We start from the raw sequence: 20,367 nt of genomic DNA on the forward strand, positions 1-20,367 counted from the left end.
AGCCATAACCATAGCCATGGTAGACATAGCCGTAGCCATAGCTATAGCCATATACATAGCCATAGCCATAGCCAAAGCTCTAGACATAGCCATAGACATAGCCATAGCCATAGCCAGAGACATAGCCATAGCCATAGCCATAGCCATTAACTTAGACATAGACAGACATAGACATAAACATACAGGTAGACTTTGCCATAGCCATAGCCATAGACATGGACCTAGATATAGCCATAGCCATAGACATAGACATAGCCATAGCCATTGCCATAGACATAGACATAACTACAGACATAGCCATAGCCATAGCCATAGACATAGACATAAACATAGACAGAGCCATATCCAGAGCCATGGCCATAGACATAGCCTTAGCCATGCCCATTGACAGTGACATTGACATTCACATAACCATAGCCATAGCCAGAGCCAAAGCCATAGCAATAGCAATAGCCATAACTATAGTCATAGACATAGACATTGCCATAGTCCTAGCCATAGCCATAGCCATAGCAATAGACATAGCCATAGCAATAGCTATAGATATAGCCATAGTCATAGCCATAGACATAGACATAGCCATAGCCATAGCCATAGACATAGACATAGACATATGAATAGACATAGACATAGCCATAACTATAGCCATAGTCATGGCCATAGCCATGGCCATAGCCATGGCCAAAGCCACAGATGTAGCCATAGCTGTAGCCGTAGCCGTCTCTATGGCCATAGCCATAGACATAGACATAGCTATAGCCATAGCCATAGCCAGAGTCAAAGACAGAGCCATAATCATAGCCATAGCCATAGACTTAGACAAAGACATAGCCATAGCCTTAGCCATAACCAGAGCCATAGCCATAGACATATCCATAGCCATAGCCATAGACATAGAAATAGCCATAGACATAGCCATAGACATAGACATAGCCATAGCCGTAGCAATAGCCATAGCCATAGCTATAGCCAGAGCCATAACCATAGCCATAGACATAGACAAAGCAATAGCCGTAGCCGTAGCCGTAGCCGTAGCCATAACAGAGGATGTAGCCGTAGCCGTAGACGTAGCCGTAGACGTAGAAATAGACATAGATATAGACATAGACATAGCATTAACCATGGACATAGACATATACATGAACATAGACATAGCCATAGCCATAAACATATCCATAGCCATAGCTATAGCCATAGACATACACAGACATAGACATACACATAAAAATAGCCATAGCCACAGACATAGTCATAGCCATAGCCATAGCCATAGCCATAGACATTGACATTGACATTGACAGAGCTTTAGCCAATGCCATAGCCATAGCCATAGCCATAGCCATAGACATTGCCATAGCCATAGTCATAGCCATAGCCATAGATATAGCCATAGCCATAGCCATTGACATAGCCATAGCCATAGATATAGATAGACATAGCCATAGCCATAGTCATAGCCATACCCATAGACATAGACATAGACATAGAAATAGACATAGCCATAGCCATAGCCATAGACATGGTATCAGCAATAGGCATAGCCATAGACGTAGCCATAGCCGTAGATATAGACAGACATAGACATAGCCATAGCCATAGACATAGATATAGACAAGGACATAACCATAGACATAGACATAGACATAGCCATAGCCATACCCATAGCCATAGCCCTAGACATAGCCATAGCCATATCAATTGCCATAGCCATAACAAAAGACATAGACATAACCAGCCATAGCCATAGCCAGAGCCATAGCCATAAACATAGACATAGCCAGAGCCATAGACATAGACTTAGCCATAGCCATAGACATAGACATAGCCATAGCCAAAGCAATAGCCTTAACAATTGCTAGAGCCATAGCCATAGCCATAGCCATTGACAAAAACATACCATAGCCATAGCCATAGACATAGACTTAGCCATAGCCACACCCATTTTAGACATAGACATAGCCTTAGCCATAGCCATAGCCATAGACATAGACATAGCCATAGACATAGACATACACATAGCCATAGCTATAGCCATAGTCATAGCCATAGCCATAGACATAGACATAGTCATAGAATAGCCTTAGACATAGCCATAGCCATAGACATAGCCAGAGCCTTAGACAAAGACATTGCCAGAGACATAGACATAGCAAAGCCATTGACATAACCGTAGCCATAGCCGTAGCCATAGCCATAGCCATAGACAAAGCCATAACCATAGCCATAGCCATAGCTGTAGCCATAGTCGTAGTTGTAGCCATAAATATAGCCATAGCCGTAGCCGTAGCTGTAGCCGTAGCCATAGACATAGACATAAACATAGCCATAGCCATAGACATAGCCATAACCATAGACATAGCCATAACCATAGACAAAGTTATAGATATAGACATACACATAGATATACACATAGCCATAGACATAGACATAAACAAAGACATAGCCCTAGCCATAGACTTAGACATAGCCATAGCCATAGACATAGACATAGCCATAGACATAGACATAGTCATAGCCAAAGACATAGCCATAGCCATCAACATAGCCACAGCCATAGCCATAACCATAGACAAAGTTATAGATATAGACATAGACATAGACATACACATAGTCATGGACATAGCCATAGACTTAGACATAGCCATAGCCATAGGCATAGACATAGCTGTTGACAGACATAGATATAGACATAGACATAGCCATAGCCAGAGCCATAGCTGAAGACATAGACATAGCCATAGTCATAGCCAGAGACATAGACATAGACATAGACATAACCATAGCCAAAGCCATATACATAGCCATAATCATAGCCATTGCAATAGCCATAGACATAAACATAGACATAGACATAGCCATAATCATAGCCATAGCCATAGCCATAGAAATAGACATAGCCATAGACATGGCCATAGCCATAGCCATAGACATAGCCATAGCCATAGCCATAGCTGTAGTCTTAGCCATAGATGTAGCCATAGCTCTAGCCATAGTCGTAGCCATAGACATAGACATAAACATAGCCATAGCCATAGACATAGCCATAGCCATAACCATAGACAAAGTTATACATATGGACATAGACATAGACATACACATAGCCATAGACCTAGCCATAGACATAGACATAGCCATAGCCATAGACATAGACATAGCCTTTGACAGACATAGACATACACGTAGACATAGCCAGAGCCATAGCCATAGCTGAAGACATAGACATAGCCATAGTCATAGATATAGACATAGATATGGACATAGACATAGCCATAGCCATAGCCATAGCTATAGCCAGAGCCATAACCATAGCCATAGACATAGACAAAGCAATAGCCGTAGCCGTAGCCGTAGCCGTAGCCATAACAGAGGATGTAGCCGTAGCCGTAGCCGTAGCCGTAGACGTAGCCGTAGACGTAGAAATAGACATAGATATAGACATAGACATAGCATTAACCATGGACATAGACATATACATGAACATAGACATAGCCATAGCCATAAACATATCCATAGCCATAGCTATAGCCATAGACATACATAGACATAGACATACACATAGAAATAGCCATAGCCACAGACATAGTCATAGCCATAGCCATAGCCATAGCCATAGACATTGAGATTGACATTGACAGAGCTTTAGCCAATGCCATAGCCATAGCCATAGCCATAGCCATAGACATTGCCATAGCCATAGTCATAGCCATAGCCATAGATATAGCCATAGCCATAGCCATTGACATAGCCATAGCCATAGATATAGACAGACATAGACATAGCCATAGCCATAGTCATAGCCATACCCATAGACATAGACATAGACATAGAAATAGACATAGCCATAGCCATAGCCATAGACATGGTATCAGCAATAGGCATAGCCATAGACGTAGCCATAGCCGTAGATATAGACAGATATAGACATAGCCATAGCCATAGACATAGATATAGACAAGGACATAACCATAGACATAGACATAGACATAGCCATAGCCATACCCATAGCCATAGCCCTAGACATAGCCATAGCCATATCAATTGCCATAGCCATAACAAAAGACATAGACATAACCAGCCATAGCCATAGCCAGAGCCATAGCCATAAACATAGACATAGCCAGAGCCATAGACATAGACTTAGCCATAGCCATAGACATAGACATAGCCATAGCCAAAGCAATAGCCTTAACAATTGCTATAGCCATAGCCATAGCCATAGCCATTGACAAAAACATACCATAGCCATAGCCATAGACATAGACTTAGCCATAGCCACACCCATTTTAGACATAGACATAGCCTTAGCCATAGCCATAGACATAGACATAGCCATAGACATAGACATACACATAGGCATAGCTATAGCCATAGTCATAGCCATAGCCATAGACATAGACATAGTCATAGAATGGCCTTAGACATAGCCATAGCCATAGACATAGCCAGAGCCATAGACAAAGACATTGCCAGAGACATAGACATAGCAAAGCCATTGACATAACCGTAGCCATAGCCGTAGCCATAGCCATAGCCATATATTAGCTGTAGCCGTAGCCTTAGCCATAGACATAGACATAGACATAGACATAGCTATAGACATGTCCATAGCCATAGCCATAGCCATAGACAAAGCCATAACCATAGCCATAGCCATAGCTGTAGCCATAGTCGTAGTTGTACCCATAAATATAGCCATAGCCGTAGCCTCAGCTGTAGCCGTAGCCATAGACATAGACATAAACATAGCCATAGCCATAGACATAGCCATAACCATAGACATAGCCATAACCATAGACAAAGTTATAGATATAGATATACACATAGACATACACATAGCCATAGACATAGACATAAACAAAGACATAGCCCTAGCCATAGACTTAGACATAGCCATAGCCATAGACATAGACATAGCCATAGACATAGACATAGTCATAGCCAAAGACATAGCCATAGCCATCAACATAGCCACAACCATAGCCATAACCATAGACAAAGTTATAGATATAGACATAGACATAGACATACACATAGTCATGGACATAGCCATAGACATAGACATAGCCATAGCCATAGGCATAGACATAGCTGTTGACAGACATAGATATAGACATAGACATAGCCATAGCCAGAGCCATAGCTGAAGACATAGACATAGCCATAGTCATAGCCAGAGACATAGACATAGACATAGACATAACCATAGCCAAAGCCATATACATAGCCATAATCATAGCCATTGCAATAGCCATAGACATAAACATAGACATAGACATAGCCATAATCATAGCCATAGCCATAGCCATAGAAATAGACATAGCCATAGACTTGGCCAGAGCCATAGCCATAGACATAGCCATAGCCATAGCCATAGCTGTAGTCTTAGCCATAGATGTAGCCATAGCTGTAGCCATAGTCGTAGCCATAGACATAGACATAAACATAGCCATAGCCATAGACATAGCCATAGCCATAACCATAGACAAAGTTATACATATGGACATAGACATAGACATACACATAGCCATAGACCTAGCCATAGACATAGACATAGCCATAGCCATAGACATAGACATAGCTGTTGACAGACATAGACATAGACGTAGACATAGCCAGAGCCATAGCCATAGCTGAAGACATAGACATAGCCATAGTCATAGCCATAGACATAGATATGGACATAGACATAGCCATAGCCATAGCCATAGACATAGCCATAATCATAGCCATAGCCATAGCCATAGACATAGACATAGCCATAGACATGGCCATACCCATAGCCATAGCCATAGACATAGCCATAGCCATAGCCATAGCCATAGCTGTAGCCATATCCGTAGTCGTAGTCATAGATGTAGCCATAGCCGTAGCCCTAGCCGTAGCCATATACATAGACATAAACATAGCCATAGCCATAGACATAGCCATAACCATAGACAAAGTTATAGATATAGACAAAGACATAGTCATAGACATAGTCATACACATAGACATAGCCATAGCCATAGACATAGACATAGCCGTAGCCTTAGCCATAGCCATGGTATACATAGCCGAAGACATAGCCATAGCCTTAGAAATAACCCTAGCCATAGCCATAGCCATAACCATAAACAAAGATGTAAATATAGACATAGACATAGACATACACATGGCCATAGACATAGCCTTGGACATAGACATAGCCATAGCCATAGACATAGACTAAGCCATAGCCATAGCCAAAGACAAAGTCATAGACATAGACATAGCCATTGCCATAGCTATAGCCATAGCTGTAGCCATAGCCATAGACTTAGACATAGCCCTAGACATAGATATAGACCTAGCCATAGCCATAACCATGGTAGACATTGACATAGCCATAGCCATAGCCATAGACATAGCCTTAGCCATAGACATAGACATAGCCATAGCCATAGACTTAGACATAGCCATAGACAGACATAGCCATAGCCATAGCAATAAACAGAGCCATAGACATAGCCATAGCCAAAGCCATAGTCATAGACATAGACATAGACATAGACATACAGACATTGACAGAGACATAGCCATAGCCATTAACATAGCCATAGACATACACATAGCCATAGACATACACATAGCCATAGTCATAGCCATGGTAGACATATACATAGTCATCGCTATAGCCATATCCAGAGACATAGACACAGCCATAGCCTTAGCCATTGCCATTGCCAGACCATAGCCATAGCAATAGTCATAGTCATAGCCATAGCCATAGCCACATAGACATAGCCAAAGCCATAGATATAGACTTACACATAGACATAGAGAGAGCCAGAGCAAGAGCCATAGCCATAGACATACACAAACCCATAGCCAAAGACGTAGCCGTAGCCGTAGATGTCCCCGTTGCCGTTGTCATCGTCGTTGCCAAAGCCGTAGCCATAGCCATTGACGTGGATGTAACCATGGCCATAGCCAGAGCCATAGACATAGACATGGACATGGACATGCCCATGGGTATACACACAAAACATAGCCATAGCCAAAGAGATAGACATAGACATAGACATAACCATAGCCATAGACATAGACATAGCCATAGCCATAGCCATAGACATAGCCAAAATCATAGCCATAGCCATAGCCAAAGCCATAGACATAGACATAGACATAGACATAGCCATAATTATAGCCATAGCTGTAGCCATAGAATCCATAGCCATAGCCAAAGACATAGACATAGCCATAGCCATAGCCATAGACATTGACATAGCCACACACATAGACATAGACATAGTCATAGACATAGACAGAGCTATAGATATAGACAGAGCTATAGCCATAGCCATAGTCATAGCCATAGACATACACATAGCCAGATCAATAGCCATAGTCATAGCCATAGTCATAGCCATAAACATAGACATAGAGATAGCCATAGACATAGACATAGCCATAGCCATAGCCATAGACATAGCCATTGCCAAAGCCATAGATATGGCCATAGCCATAGCCATAGCCATAGACGTAGCCATAGCCATAGCCAAACACATAGACATAGCCATAGCTATAGCCATAGACATAGACATAGCCATACACATAGACTAAGACATAGCCATATACTTAGACATAGCCATAGATATAGACAGTGCTATAGCCATAGCAATAGCCATAGTCATAGATATACATATAGCCAGAGCTATAGCCATAGACATAGCCATAGCCATAGCCATAGACATAGCCATAGCCATAGACATAGCCATAGTCATTGACGTAGCCATAGCCTTAGCCGTAGATGTAGCCGTAGCCATAGTCATAGCCACAGTCATAGCCATAGCCATAACAGATATGATGAAGCCATAGCCGTAGCTGTAGCTGTAGCCGTAGCCATAGACATAGCCATAGCCATAGCCACAGACATGGCCATAGCCATAGCCATAGCAATAGACATAGCCATAGCCATAGCCATAGCCATGGCGTTAGATGTAGCCGTAGCCATAGCCGTAGCCATAGACGTAGTCGTAGCCATAGCCGTAGCCGTAGACATAGACATAGCCACAGCCATAGACATAGACATAGACATATACATAGTCATGGTAAACATAGCCATAGACATAGACATAGACATAGCCATAGCCATAGCCATAGCCATAGCCATAGACATTGCCATAGCCAGGGACATAGCCAAAACAATAGACATAGACATAGCCATAGCCAGAGACATACCCATAGACATAGCCATAGCCATAGCCATAGCCATAGCCATAGCCATAAAAACAAACATAGCCATAGCCATAGCCATTGTATACATAGCCATAGCCATAGCCATAGCCATAGCCATAGACAAAGACATAGCCATAGCCGTAGCCATAGACATAGACATAGCCATAGCCATAGCCATGGCCATACCCATGGTAGACATAGACATAGACATAGACATAGACATAGCCATAGTCATAGCCATACCCATAGACATAGATATAGCCATAGCCATAGCCTTGGACATAGCCATAGGAAATGGACATAGCCATAGTCATAGACATAGCCATAGCCATACCCATAGATATAATCGTAGCCATAAACATACACATAGCATAGCCATTGACGTAGCTCTTGCCATAGCCAATTCCATAGATGTAGCCGTAGCCGTAGCAGTAGCCAGAGACGTAGCCGTAGCCATAGACATAGCCATAGCCGTAGCCGTAGCCGTAGCCATAGACATAGGCATAGACAGCCATAGCCATAGACATAGCCTTAGCCATATCTTGGTATATATAGCCATAGACATAGCCAGAGCCATAGACATAGCTATAGCCATAGCCATCGCCAGAGCCATAGCCATAGCCATAACCATAGAAAAACTTATAGATATAACCATAGACATAGACATAGACATAGACAGTGCAATAGGCATAGACAGACATAGACATAGACATAGCCATAGACATAGACATAGCCATAGCCAAAGACAAAGCCATAGATAGACATAGCCATAGCTGTACCCATAGCCATAGCCATAGACATAGACATAGCCATAGACATATATATAGACCTAGCCATAGCCATAGCCATGGTAGACATAGATATAGCCATAGCCATAGCCATAGACATAGACATAGCCATAGACATAGACATCGCCATAGCCATAGCCATAGCCATAGACAGACATAGCAATAGCCATGACCATATACAAATCCAACGCCATGGCCAAAGCCATTGACATAGACATAACCATAGACATAGACATAGACATAGACAGACAGACATAAACATAGAAATAGCCATAGCCATATACATAGCCATAGCCATAGCCATAGACATAGCCATAGCCCTAGACAGAGATATAGACATAGCCATAGCCATAGCCATTGCCATGGTAGACATATACATAGACATAGCCATAGCCATATCCAAAGCCATAGACATACCCATAGCCATAGTCATAGCAATAGCCATAGCCATAGCCACACAGACATAGCCATAGACATAGACAGGGCCATAGCCATAGTCATAGTGATAGCCATAGCCCTAGCCCAACAGACATAGCCATAGACATAGACAGAGCCAGAGCCATGGCCATAGCCATTGCCATAAACATTTATATTTACATAGATTTAGCCATAGCCATAGCCATAGACATAGATATAGCCATAGACATAGCAATAGACAAAGCCAGAGCCAGAGACGTAGCCGTAGCCGTAGATGTTGCCGTTGCACTTGCCATCGCTGTTGAAGAGCCATAGCCATAGCCTTAGCCATAGCCATAGACATAGAGACATGTCCATGGGTATAGACATAAACATATCCATAGCCATAGCCATAGACATAGACATAGACATAACCATAGCCATAGACATAGACATAGTCATAGCCATAGACAGAGACATAGATATAGCCATAGCTGAAGATATAGACATAGCCATAGCTGAAGATATGGACATAGCCATAGCCATACCCATAGACAGAGCAATAGCCCTAGCCATAGACATAGACATAGCCATAGTCATAGCCATAGACATAGACATAACCATAGCCATAGACATAGCCATAATCATAGCCATAGCCATAGCCATAGCATCCATAGCCATAGCCATAGGCATCGACATAGCCATAGCCATAGCCATATACATAGACATAGCCATAGTTAGAGACAGAGCTATAGCCATAGCCATAGCCATAGCCATAGCCATAGACATACACATAGTCAGAGCTATAGCCATAGTCATAACCATACCCATAGTCATAGACATTGCCATAGCCAGAGACATAGAAATAGCCATAGCCATAGCCATAGATATAGACATAACCAGAGCCATAGCCATAGCCATAGACATAGCCATAGCCATTGACGTAGCCATAGCCGTAGCTGTAGACGTAGCCGTAGCGGTAGCCATAGCCACAGCCATAACCATATCCATAACCCTATGATGTAGCCTTAGCCATAGCTGTAGCTATAGCTGTAGCCAGAGACTTAGCCATAGCCATAGCCCTAGACATAGACATAGACATAGATATAGCCATAGCCATAGACAGGGCCATAGCCATAGCCATAGAAATAGACATAGCCATAGCCATAGCCATTGTATATATAGCCATAGCCATTGTATACATAGCCATAGCCATAGACATAGACTTAGCCATAGCCATAGCCATACACATTGCCATAGCCATAGCCATAGTCATAGACAGAGACATGGCCATGGCCATGGCTAAAGACATAGCCATAGCCATAGCCATAGATATACACATAGCCATAGCCATAGCCATAGACAGACATAGACATAGACTTAGATATAGCCATATCAATAGCCATAGCTGAAGACAGAGACATAGACATAGACATAGCCATAGCCATAGCCATAGACAAAGCCATAGCCATAGCCATAGCCAGAGCCATAGTCATAGACATAGCCATAGCCATAGCCATAGCCATAGCCATAGCCATAGACATAGACACAGACATAATCATAGACATAGCCATAGCCATACACATAGCCATAGACTTAGACATAGCCATATCCCTAGACATAGACATAGACAGAGCCATAGCCATAGCCATGGTAGACATATACATAAAGAAAGCCATAGCCATAGCCATAGATATAGATATAGCCATAGACATGGACATAGACAAAGCCATAGCCAGAGATGTAGCCATAGCCGTTGATGTCACCGTTGCCGTTGCCGTTGCCTTTGCCGTTGCCGAAGCTGTAGCCGTAGCCATGGACGTGAACGTGGACGTAGCGATAGCCATAGCCATAGCCATAGATATAGACATGGACATGGACATGTCCATGGGTATAGACACAAAACATAGCCATAGCCATAGACTTAGAGATAGTAATAGACATAGACATAACCATAGCCATAGCAATAGACATAGACATAGACATAGACATAGCCTTAGATATAGCCATAGACAAACCTGGTTATAGACATAGACATAGCCATACCCATAGCTGAAAACAGACATAGCCATAGCCATAGCCATAGACAGAGTCATAGCTCTTGCCATAGACATAGACATAGACATAGCCTTAGCCATAGCCTAGAACATAACCATAATCATAGCCATAGCCATAAACATAGACATAGACATAGATATAGCCATAATCATAGCCATAGCCATAGCCATAGAATCCATAGCCATAGCCATAGACATAGACATAGCCATAGACATAGACATAGCCATAGACATAGACATAGCCATATATATAGACATAGAAATAGTTATAGACATAGACTTAGCAATAGATATAGACAGAGCTATAGCCATAGCCATAGCCATAGCCATAGACATACACATAGCCATAGCCATAGCCATAGCCATAGTTATAGATATAGCCATAGCCAACTCCATAGACATGGCCATAGCCATAGCCATAGCCATAGACGTAGCCAGAGCCGTAGCCAAAGACATAACCATAGCTAAAGCCGTAGCCAAGGACGTAGCCCTAGCAGTAGCCGTAGCCATAGTCATAGCCTTAGCCATAGGCCTCCCTAACTGTAGACATAGACATAGACATAGCCATAGCCATTGCCAGAGACAGACATAGACTTAGACATAGACATAGACATAGACTTGGACATAGATATAGGCATAGCCATAGCCATAGCCATAGTCAGGTAGACATAGCCATAGCCATAGCTATAGCCAGAGATATAGCCTTAGCCATAGCCAAAGCCATAGACATAGCCAGAGACATAGCCATAGCCATAGCCATAGACATAGACTTAGACAGACATAGACATAGAAATACACATAGACTTAACCATAGCCATAGCAATAGCCATAGCAATGGACTTGGACATAGAAATAGCTACAGGCATAGCCATAGCCATAGCCATAGACATTGCCATAGCCATAGCCATAGCCATGGACTTGGACATAGACATAGCTACAGACATAGCCATAGCCATAGCCATAGACATTGCCATAGCCATAGCCATAGCCATAGCCATACCCAAAGCCATAGACATAGCCATAGCCATTGCCATAGCTAGAGACATCGCCATCGCCATAGCCATAGATATAGCCATAGTCATAGCCATAGACATAGACATAGCCATAGACATAGACTTAGCCATATCTTGGTATATATAGCCATAGACATAGACTTAGCCATATCTTGGTATATATAGCCATAGACATAGCCAGAGCCATAGACATATCAATAGCCATAGCCATTGCCATAGCCATAGCCATAACCATAGAAAAAGTTATAGATATAGCCATAGACATAGACATAGACATGGACAGTGCAATAGCCATAGCCATAGTCATAGCCAGAGCCATAGTCATAGATATAGCCATAGCCAGAGCCATAGCCATAGATATAAACATAGACATAGACACAGACATAATCATAGACATAGCCATAGCCATACACATAGCCATAGACTTAGACATAGCCATATCCCTAGACATAGACATAGACAGAGCCATAGCCATAGCCATGGTAGACATATACATAAAGAAAGCCATAGCCCTAGCCATAGATATAGATATAGCCATAGACATGGACATAGACAAAGCCATAGCCAGAGATGTAGCCATAGCCGTTGATGTCACCGTTGCCGTTGCCGTTGCCATTGCCGTTGCCGAAGCTGTAGCCGTAGCCATGGACGTGGACGTGGACGTAGCCATAACCATAGCCATAGCCATAGATATAGACATGGACATGGACATGTCCATGGGTATAGACACAAAACATAGCCATAGCCATAGACTTAGAGATAGTAATAGACATAGACATAACCAGAGCCATAGCAATAGACATAGACATAGACAGAGACATAGCCGTAGATATAGCCATGGACAAACATGGTTATAGACATAGATATAGCCATAGCCATAGCTGAAAACGGACATAGCCATAGCCATAGCCATAGACAGAGTCATAGCTCCAGCCATAGCCATAGACATAGACATAGACATAGCCTTAGCCATAGCCTAGAACATAGCCATAATCATAGCCATAGCCATAGACATAGACATAGACATAGATATAGCCATAATCATAGCCATAGCCATAGCCATAGCCATAGAATCCATAGCCATAGCCATAGACATAGAAATAGCCATAGACATAGACATAGACATAGCCATATATATAGACATAGAAATAGTTATAGACATAGACTTTGCAATAGATATAGACAGAGCTATAGCCATAGCCATAGCCATAGCCATAGACATACACATAGCCATAGCCATAGCCATAGCCATAGTTATAGACATAGCCATAGCCAAATCCATAGACATGGCCATAGCCATAGCCATAGCCAAAGACGTAGCCAGAGCCGTAGCCAAAGACATAGCCATAGCTAAAGCCGTAGCCAAGGACGTAGCCCTAGCAGTAGCCGTAGCCATAGTCATAGACGTAGCCATAGGCCTCCCTAACTGTAGACATAGACATAGACATAGCCATAGCCATAGCCAGAGACATAGACATAGACTTGGACATGGACATAGACATAGACTTGGACATAGACATAGGCATAGCCATAGCCATAGCCATAGTCAGGTAGACATAGCCATAGCCATAGCTATAGCCAGAGATATAGCCTTAGCCATAGCCAAAGCCATAGACATAGCCAGAGATATAGCCATAGCCATAGCCATAGCCATAGACATAGACTTAGACAGACATAGACATACACATACACATAGACTCAACCATAGCCATAGCCATAGCCATAGCCATGGACTTGGACATAGAAATAGCTACAGACATAGCCATAGCCATAGCCATAGATATTGCCATAGCCATAGCCATAACCATAGCCATGGACATGGACATAGACATAGCTACAGACATAGCCATAGCCATAGCCATAGACATTGCCATAGCCATAGCCATAGCCATAGCCATACCCAAAGCCATAGCCATTGCCATAGCTAGACATCGCCATTGCCATAGCCATAAATATAGCCATAGTCATAGCCATAGACATAGACATAGCCATAGACATAGACTTAGCCATATCTTGGTATATATAGCCATAGACATAGCCAGAGCCATAGACATAGCCATAGCCATAGCCATTGCCATAGCCATAGCCATAACCATAGAAAAAGTTATAGATATAGCCATAGACATAGACATAGACATAGACAGTGCAATAGGCATAGACAGACATAAACATAGACATAGCCATAGACATAGACATAGCCATAACCAGAGCCATAGACATAGACAGAGCCATAGCCAAAGACAAAGCCATAGATAGACATAGCCATAGCCATAGCTATAGCCATAGCTGTACCCTTAGCCATAGCCATAGACATAGATATAGACCTAGCCATAGCCATAGCCATGGTAGACATAGATATAGCCATAGCCATAGCCATAGACATAGACATAGCCATAGATATAGACATAGCCATAGCCATAGCCATAGCCATACACAGACATAGCCATAGCCATGACCATAGACAAAGCCATAGCCATAGCCAAAGCCATAGACATAGACTTAGCCATAGATATAGACATAGCCATAGTCATAGCCATGGTAGACAAAGACATAGCCATAGCCATAGCCATACCCATACACAAAGACATTGCCATAGCCATAAACAGAGACATAGCCATAGCCATAGCCATAGCCATAAACTTACAGAGCTATAGCCACAGCCATAGACAAAGCCATAGCCATAGCCAATGCCAAAGACATAGATATAGCCATAGGCATAGCCATAGACAGAGACATAGACATAGACATAGACAGACATAAACATAGACATAGCCATAGCCATGTACATAGCCAGACACATAAGCATAGCCATAGTAATAGACAGACATAGACATAGCCATAGCCATAGACAGACATAAACATAGCCCTTGCCATTTACATAGATATAGACATAGCCATAGCCAAAGCCATTGTAGACATATACATACACATAGCCATAGCCATACATAGCCATAGCCATAGACATAGCCATAGACATAGCCATACACATAGACATAGCCAAAGATTTAGATATAGACATAGTCATAGCCATAGCCATAGCCATAGAACAAGCCTTAGCCATAACCATAGACAGACATTGATATAGCCATAGCCACAGACATGGCCATAGCCATAGCCATAGCAATAGACATAGCTATAGCCATAGCCATAGCCATGGCGTTAGCTGTAGCCGTAGCCATAGCCGTAGCCATAGACGTAGTCGTAGCCATAGCCGTAGCCGTAGACATAGACATAGCCACAGCCATAGACATAGACATAGACATAGACATATACATAGTCATGGTAAACATAGCCATAGACATAGACATAGACATAGCCATAGCCATAGCCATAGCCATAGCCATAGACATTGCCATAGCCAGAGACATAGCCAAAACAATAGACATAGACATAGCCATAAAAACGAACATAGCCATAGCCATAGCCATTGTATACATAGTCATAGCCATAGCCATAGCCATAGCCATAGACAAAGACATAGCCATAGCCGTAGCCATAGACATAGACATAGCCATAGCCATAGCCATGGCCATACCCATGGTAGACATAGACATAGACATAGCCATAGTCATAGCCATACCCATAGACATAGATATAGCCATAGCCATAGCCTTGGACATAGCCATAGGAAATGGACATAGCCATAGTCATAGACATAGCCATAGCCATACCCATAGATATGATCTTAGCCATAGACATACACATAGCATAGCCATTGACGTAGCTCTTGCCATAGCCAATTCCATAGATGTAGCCCTAGCCGTAGCAGTAGCCAGAGACGTAGCCATAGACATAGACATAGCCTTAGCCATAGCCACAGACATAGCCATAGCCATAGCTGTAACCGTAGCCGTAGCCGTAGCCATAGACATAGCCATAGCCGTAGCCGTAGCCGTAGCCATAGACATAGGCATAGACAGCCATAGCCATAGACATAGCCTTAGCCATATCTTAGTATATATAGCCATAGACATAGCCAGAGCCATAGACATAGCTATAGCCATAGCCATCGCCAGAGCCATAGCCATAGCCATAACCATAGAAAAACTTATAGATATAGCCATAGACATAGACATAGACATAGACAGTGCAATAGGCATAGACAGACATAGACAAAGACATAGCCATAGACATAGACATAGCCATAGCCAAAGACAAAGCCATAGATAGACATAGCCATAGCTGTACCCATAGCCATAGCCATAGACATAGACATAGCCATAGACATATATATAGACCTAGCCATAGCCATAGCCATGGTAGACATAGATATAGCCATAGCCATAGCCATAGACATAGACATAGCCATAGACATAGACATCGCCATAGCCATAGCCATAGACAGACATAGCAATAGCCATGACCATATACAAATCCAACGCCATGGCCAAAGCCATTGACATAGACATAACCATAGACATAGACATAGACATAGACAGACAGACATAAACATAGAAATAGCCATAGCCATATACATAGCCATAGCCATAGCCATAGACATAGCCATAGCCCTAGACAGAGATATAGACATAGCCATAGCCATAGCCATTGCCATGGTAGACATATACATAGACATAGCCATAGCCATATCCAAAGCCATAGACATACCCATAGCCATAGTCATAGCAATAGCCATAGCCATAGCCACACAGACATAGCCATAGACATAGACAGGGCCATAGCCATAGTCATAGTGATAGCCATAGCCCTAGCCCAACAGACATAGCCATATACATAGACAGAGCCAGAGCCATGGCCATAGCCATTGCCATAAACATTTATATTTACATAGATTTAGCCATAGCCATAGCCATAGACATAGATATAGCCATAGACATAGCCATAGACAAAGCCAGAGCCAGAGACGTAGCCGTAGCCGTAGATGTTGCCGTTGCACTTGCCATCGCTGTTGAAGAGCCATAGCCATAGCCTTAGCCATAGCCATAGACATAGAGACATGTCCATGGGTATAGACATAAACATATCCATAGCCATAGCCATAGACATAGACATAGACATAACCATAGCCATAGACATAGACATAGTCATAGCCATAGACAGAGACATAGATATAGCCATAGCTGAAGATATAGACATAGCCATAGCTGAAGATATGGACATAGCCATAGCCATACCCATAGACAGAGCAATAGCCCTAGCCATAGACATAGACATAGCCATAGTCATAGCCATAGACATAGACATAACCATAGCCATAGACATAGCCATAATCATAGCCATAGCCATAGCCATAGCATCCATAGCCATAGCCATAGGCATCGACATAGCCATAGCCATAGCCATATACATAGACATAGCCATAGTTAGAGACAGAGCTATAGCCATAGCCATAGCCATAGCCATAGCCATAGACATACACATAGTCAGAGCTATAGCCATAGTCATAACCATACCCATAGTCATAGACATTGCCATAGCCAGAGACATAGAAATAGCCATAGCCATAGCCATAGATATAGACATAACCAGAGCCATAGCCATAGCCATAGACATAGCCATAGCCATTGACGTAGCCATAGCCATAGCTGTAGACGTAGCCGTAGCGGTAGCCATAACCACAGCCATAACCATAGCCATAACCCTATGATGTAGCCTTAGCCATAGCTGTAGCTATAGCTGTAGCCAGAGACTTAGCCATAGCCATAGCCCTAGACATAGACATAGACATAGATATAGCCATAGCCATAGACAGGGCCATAGCCATAGCCAGAGAAATAGACATAGCCATAGCCATAGCCATTGTATATATAGCCATAGCCATTGTATACATAGCCATAGCCATAGACATAGACTTAGCCATAGCCATAGCCATACACATTGCCATAGCCATAGCCATAGTCATAGACAGAGACATGGCCATGGCCATAGCTAAAGACATAGCCATAGCCATAGCCATATATATAGTTATAGCCATAGCCATAGCCATAGACAGACATAGACATAGACTTAGATATAGCCATATCAATAGCCATAGCTGAAGACAGAGACATAGACATAGACATAGCCATAGCCATAGCCATAGACAAAGCCATAGCCATAGCCATAGCCAGAGCCATAGTCATAGACATAGCCATAGCCATAGCCATAGCCATAGCCATAGCCATAGACATAGACACAGACATAATCATAGACATAGCCATAGCCATACACATAGCCATAGACTTAGACATAGCCATATCCCTAGACATAGACATAGACAGAGCCATAGCCATAGCCATGGTAGACATATACATAAAGAAAGCCATAGCCATAGCCATAGATATAGATATAGCCATAGACATGGACATAGACAAAGCCATAGCCAGAGATGTAGCCATAGCCGTTGATGTCACCGTTGCCGTTGCCGTTGCCTTTGCCGTTGCCGAAGCTGTAGCCGTAGCCATGGACGTGAACGTGGACGTAGCGATAGCCATAGCCATAGATATAGACATGGACATGGACATGTCCATGGGTATAGACACAAAACATAGCCATAGCCATAGACTTAGAGATAGTAATAGACATAGACATAACCATAGCCATAGCAATAGACATAGACATAGACATAGACATAGCCTTAGATATAGCCATAGACAAACCTGGTTATAGACATAGACATAGCCATAGCCATAGCTGAAAACAGACATAGCCATAGCCATAGCCATAGACAGAGTCATAGCTCTTGCCATAGACATAGACATAGACATAGCCTTAGCCATAGCCTAGAACATAACCATAATCATAGCCATAGCCATAAACATGGACATAGACATAGATATATCCATAATCATAGCCATAGCCATAGCCATAGAATCCATAGCCATAGCCATAGACATAGACATAGCCATAGACATAGACATAGCCATATATATAGACATAGAAATAGTTATAGACATAGACTTAGCAATAGATATAGACAGAGCTATAGCCATAGCCATAGCCATAGCAATAAACATACACATAGCCATAGCCATAGCCATAGCCATAGTTATAGACATAGCCATAGCCAAATCCATAGACATGGCCATAGCCATAGCCATAGCCATAGACGTAGCCAGAGCCCTAGCCAAAGACATAGCCATAGCTAAAGCCGTAGCCAAGGACGTAGCCCTAGCAGTAGCCATAGCCATAGTCATAGCCTTAGCCATAGGCCTCCCTAACTGTAGACATAGACATAGACATAGCCATAGCCATAGCCAGAGACATAGACATAGACTTAGACATAGACATAGACATAGACTTGGACATAGATATAGGCATAGCCATAGCCATAGCCATAGTCAGGTAGACATAGCCATAGCCATAGCTATAGCCAGAGATATAGCCTTAGCCATAGCCAAAGCCATAGACATAGCCAGAGACATAGCCATAGCCATAGCCATAGACATAGACTTAGACAGACATAGACATAGACATACACATAGACTTAACCATAGCCATAGCAATAGCCATAGCAATGGACTTGGACATAGAAATAGCTACAGACATAGCCATAGCCATAGCCATAGACATTGCCATAGCCATAGCCATAGCCATGGACTTGGACATAGACATAGCTACAGACATAGCCATAGCCATAGCCAAAGACATTGCCATAGCCATAGCCATAGCCATAGCCATACCCAAAGCCATAGACATAGCCATAGCCATTGCCATAGCTAGAGACATCGCCATCGCCATAGCCATAGATATAGCCATAGTCATAGCCATAGACATAGACATAGCCATAGACATAGACTTAGCCATATCTTGGTATATATAGCCATAGACATAGACTTAGCCATATCTTGGTATATATAGCCATAGACATAGCCAGAGCCATAGACATAGCCATAGCCATAGCCATTGCCATAGCCATAGCCATAACCATAGAAAGTTATAGATATAGCCATAGACATAGACATAGACATAGACATG

General features: G+C 42.6%; 3 protein-coding genes across 3 annotated transcripts; all 3 read right to left on the reverse strand.

The window, feature by feature from the left end:
- Window positions 1–7,758: 7,758 nt before the first annotated feature.
- On the reverse strand, window positions 7,759–8,933 carry LOC137633530 (keratin-associated protein 6-2-like). The gene is made up of 2 exons (XM_068365822.1): window positions 8,406–8,933; window positions 7,759–7,848 (listed from the first exon to the last, which is right to left on the reverse strand). The coding sequence occupies exons 1-2, from the start codon at window positions 8,931–8,933 to the stop codon at window positions 7,759–7,761; spliced, it is 618 nt and encodes a 205-aa protein (XP_068221923.1).
- Window positions 8,934–9,587: 654 nt separating this feature from the next.
- On the reverse strand, window positions 9,588–10,828 carry LOC137633531 (keratin-associated protein 21-1-like). The gene is made up of 3 exons (XM_068365823.1): window positions 10,631–10,828; window positions 10,172–10,395; window positions 9,588–9,723 (listed from the first exon to the last, which is right to left on the reverse strand). The coding sequence occupies exons 1-3, from the start codon at window positions 10,826–10,828 to the stop codon at window positions 9,588–9,590; spliced, it is 558 nt and encodes a 185-aa protein (XP_068221924.1).
- A 6,416-nt stretch (window positions 10,829–17,244) lies between these two features.
- LOC137633532 (keratin-associated protein 21-1-like) lies at window positions 17,245–18,485 on the reverse strand. The gene is made up of 3 exons (XM_068365825.1): window positions 18,288–18,485; window positions 17,829–18,052; window positions 17,245–17,380 (listed from the first exon to the last, which is right to left on the reverse strand). The coding sequence occupies exons 1-3, from the start codon at window positions 18,483–18,485 to the stop codon at window positions 17,245–17,247; spliced, it is 558 nt and encodes a 185-aa protein (XP_068221926.1).
- Window positions 18,486–20,367: the final 1,882 nt, after the last annotated feature.

This window comes from Palaemon carinicauda, chromosome 43 (genome assembly GCF_036898095.1).
Source record: "Palaemon carinicauda isolate YSFRI2023 chromosome 43, ASM3689809v2, whole genome shotgun sequence".
In the NCBI taxonomy this organism is placed as follows: Eukaryota; Metazoa; Arthropoda; class Malacostraca; order Decapoda; family Palaemonidae; genus Palaemon; species Palaemon carinicauda.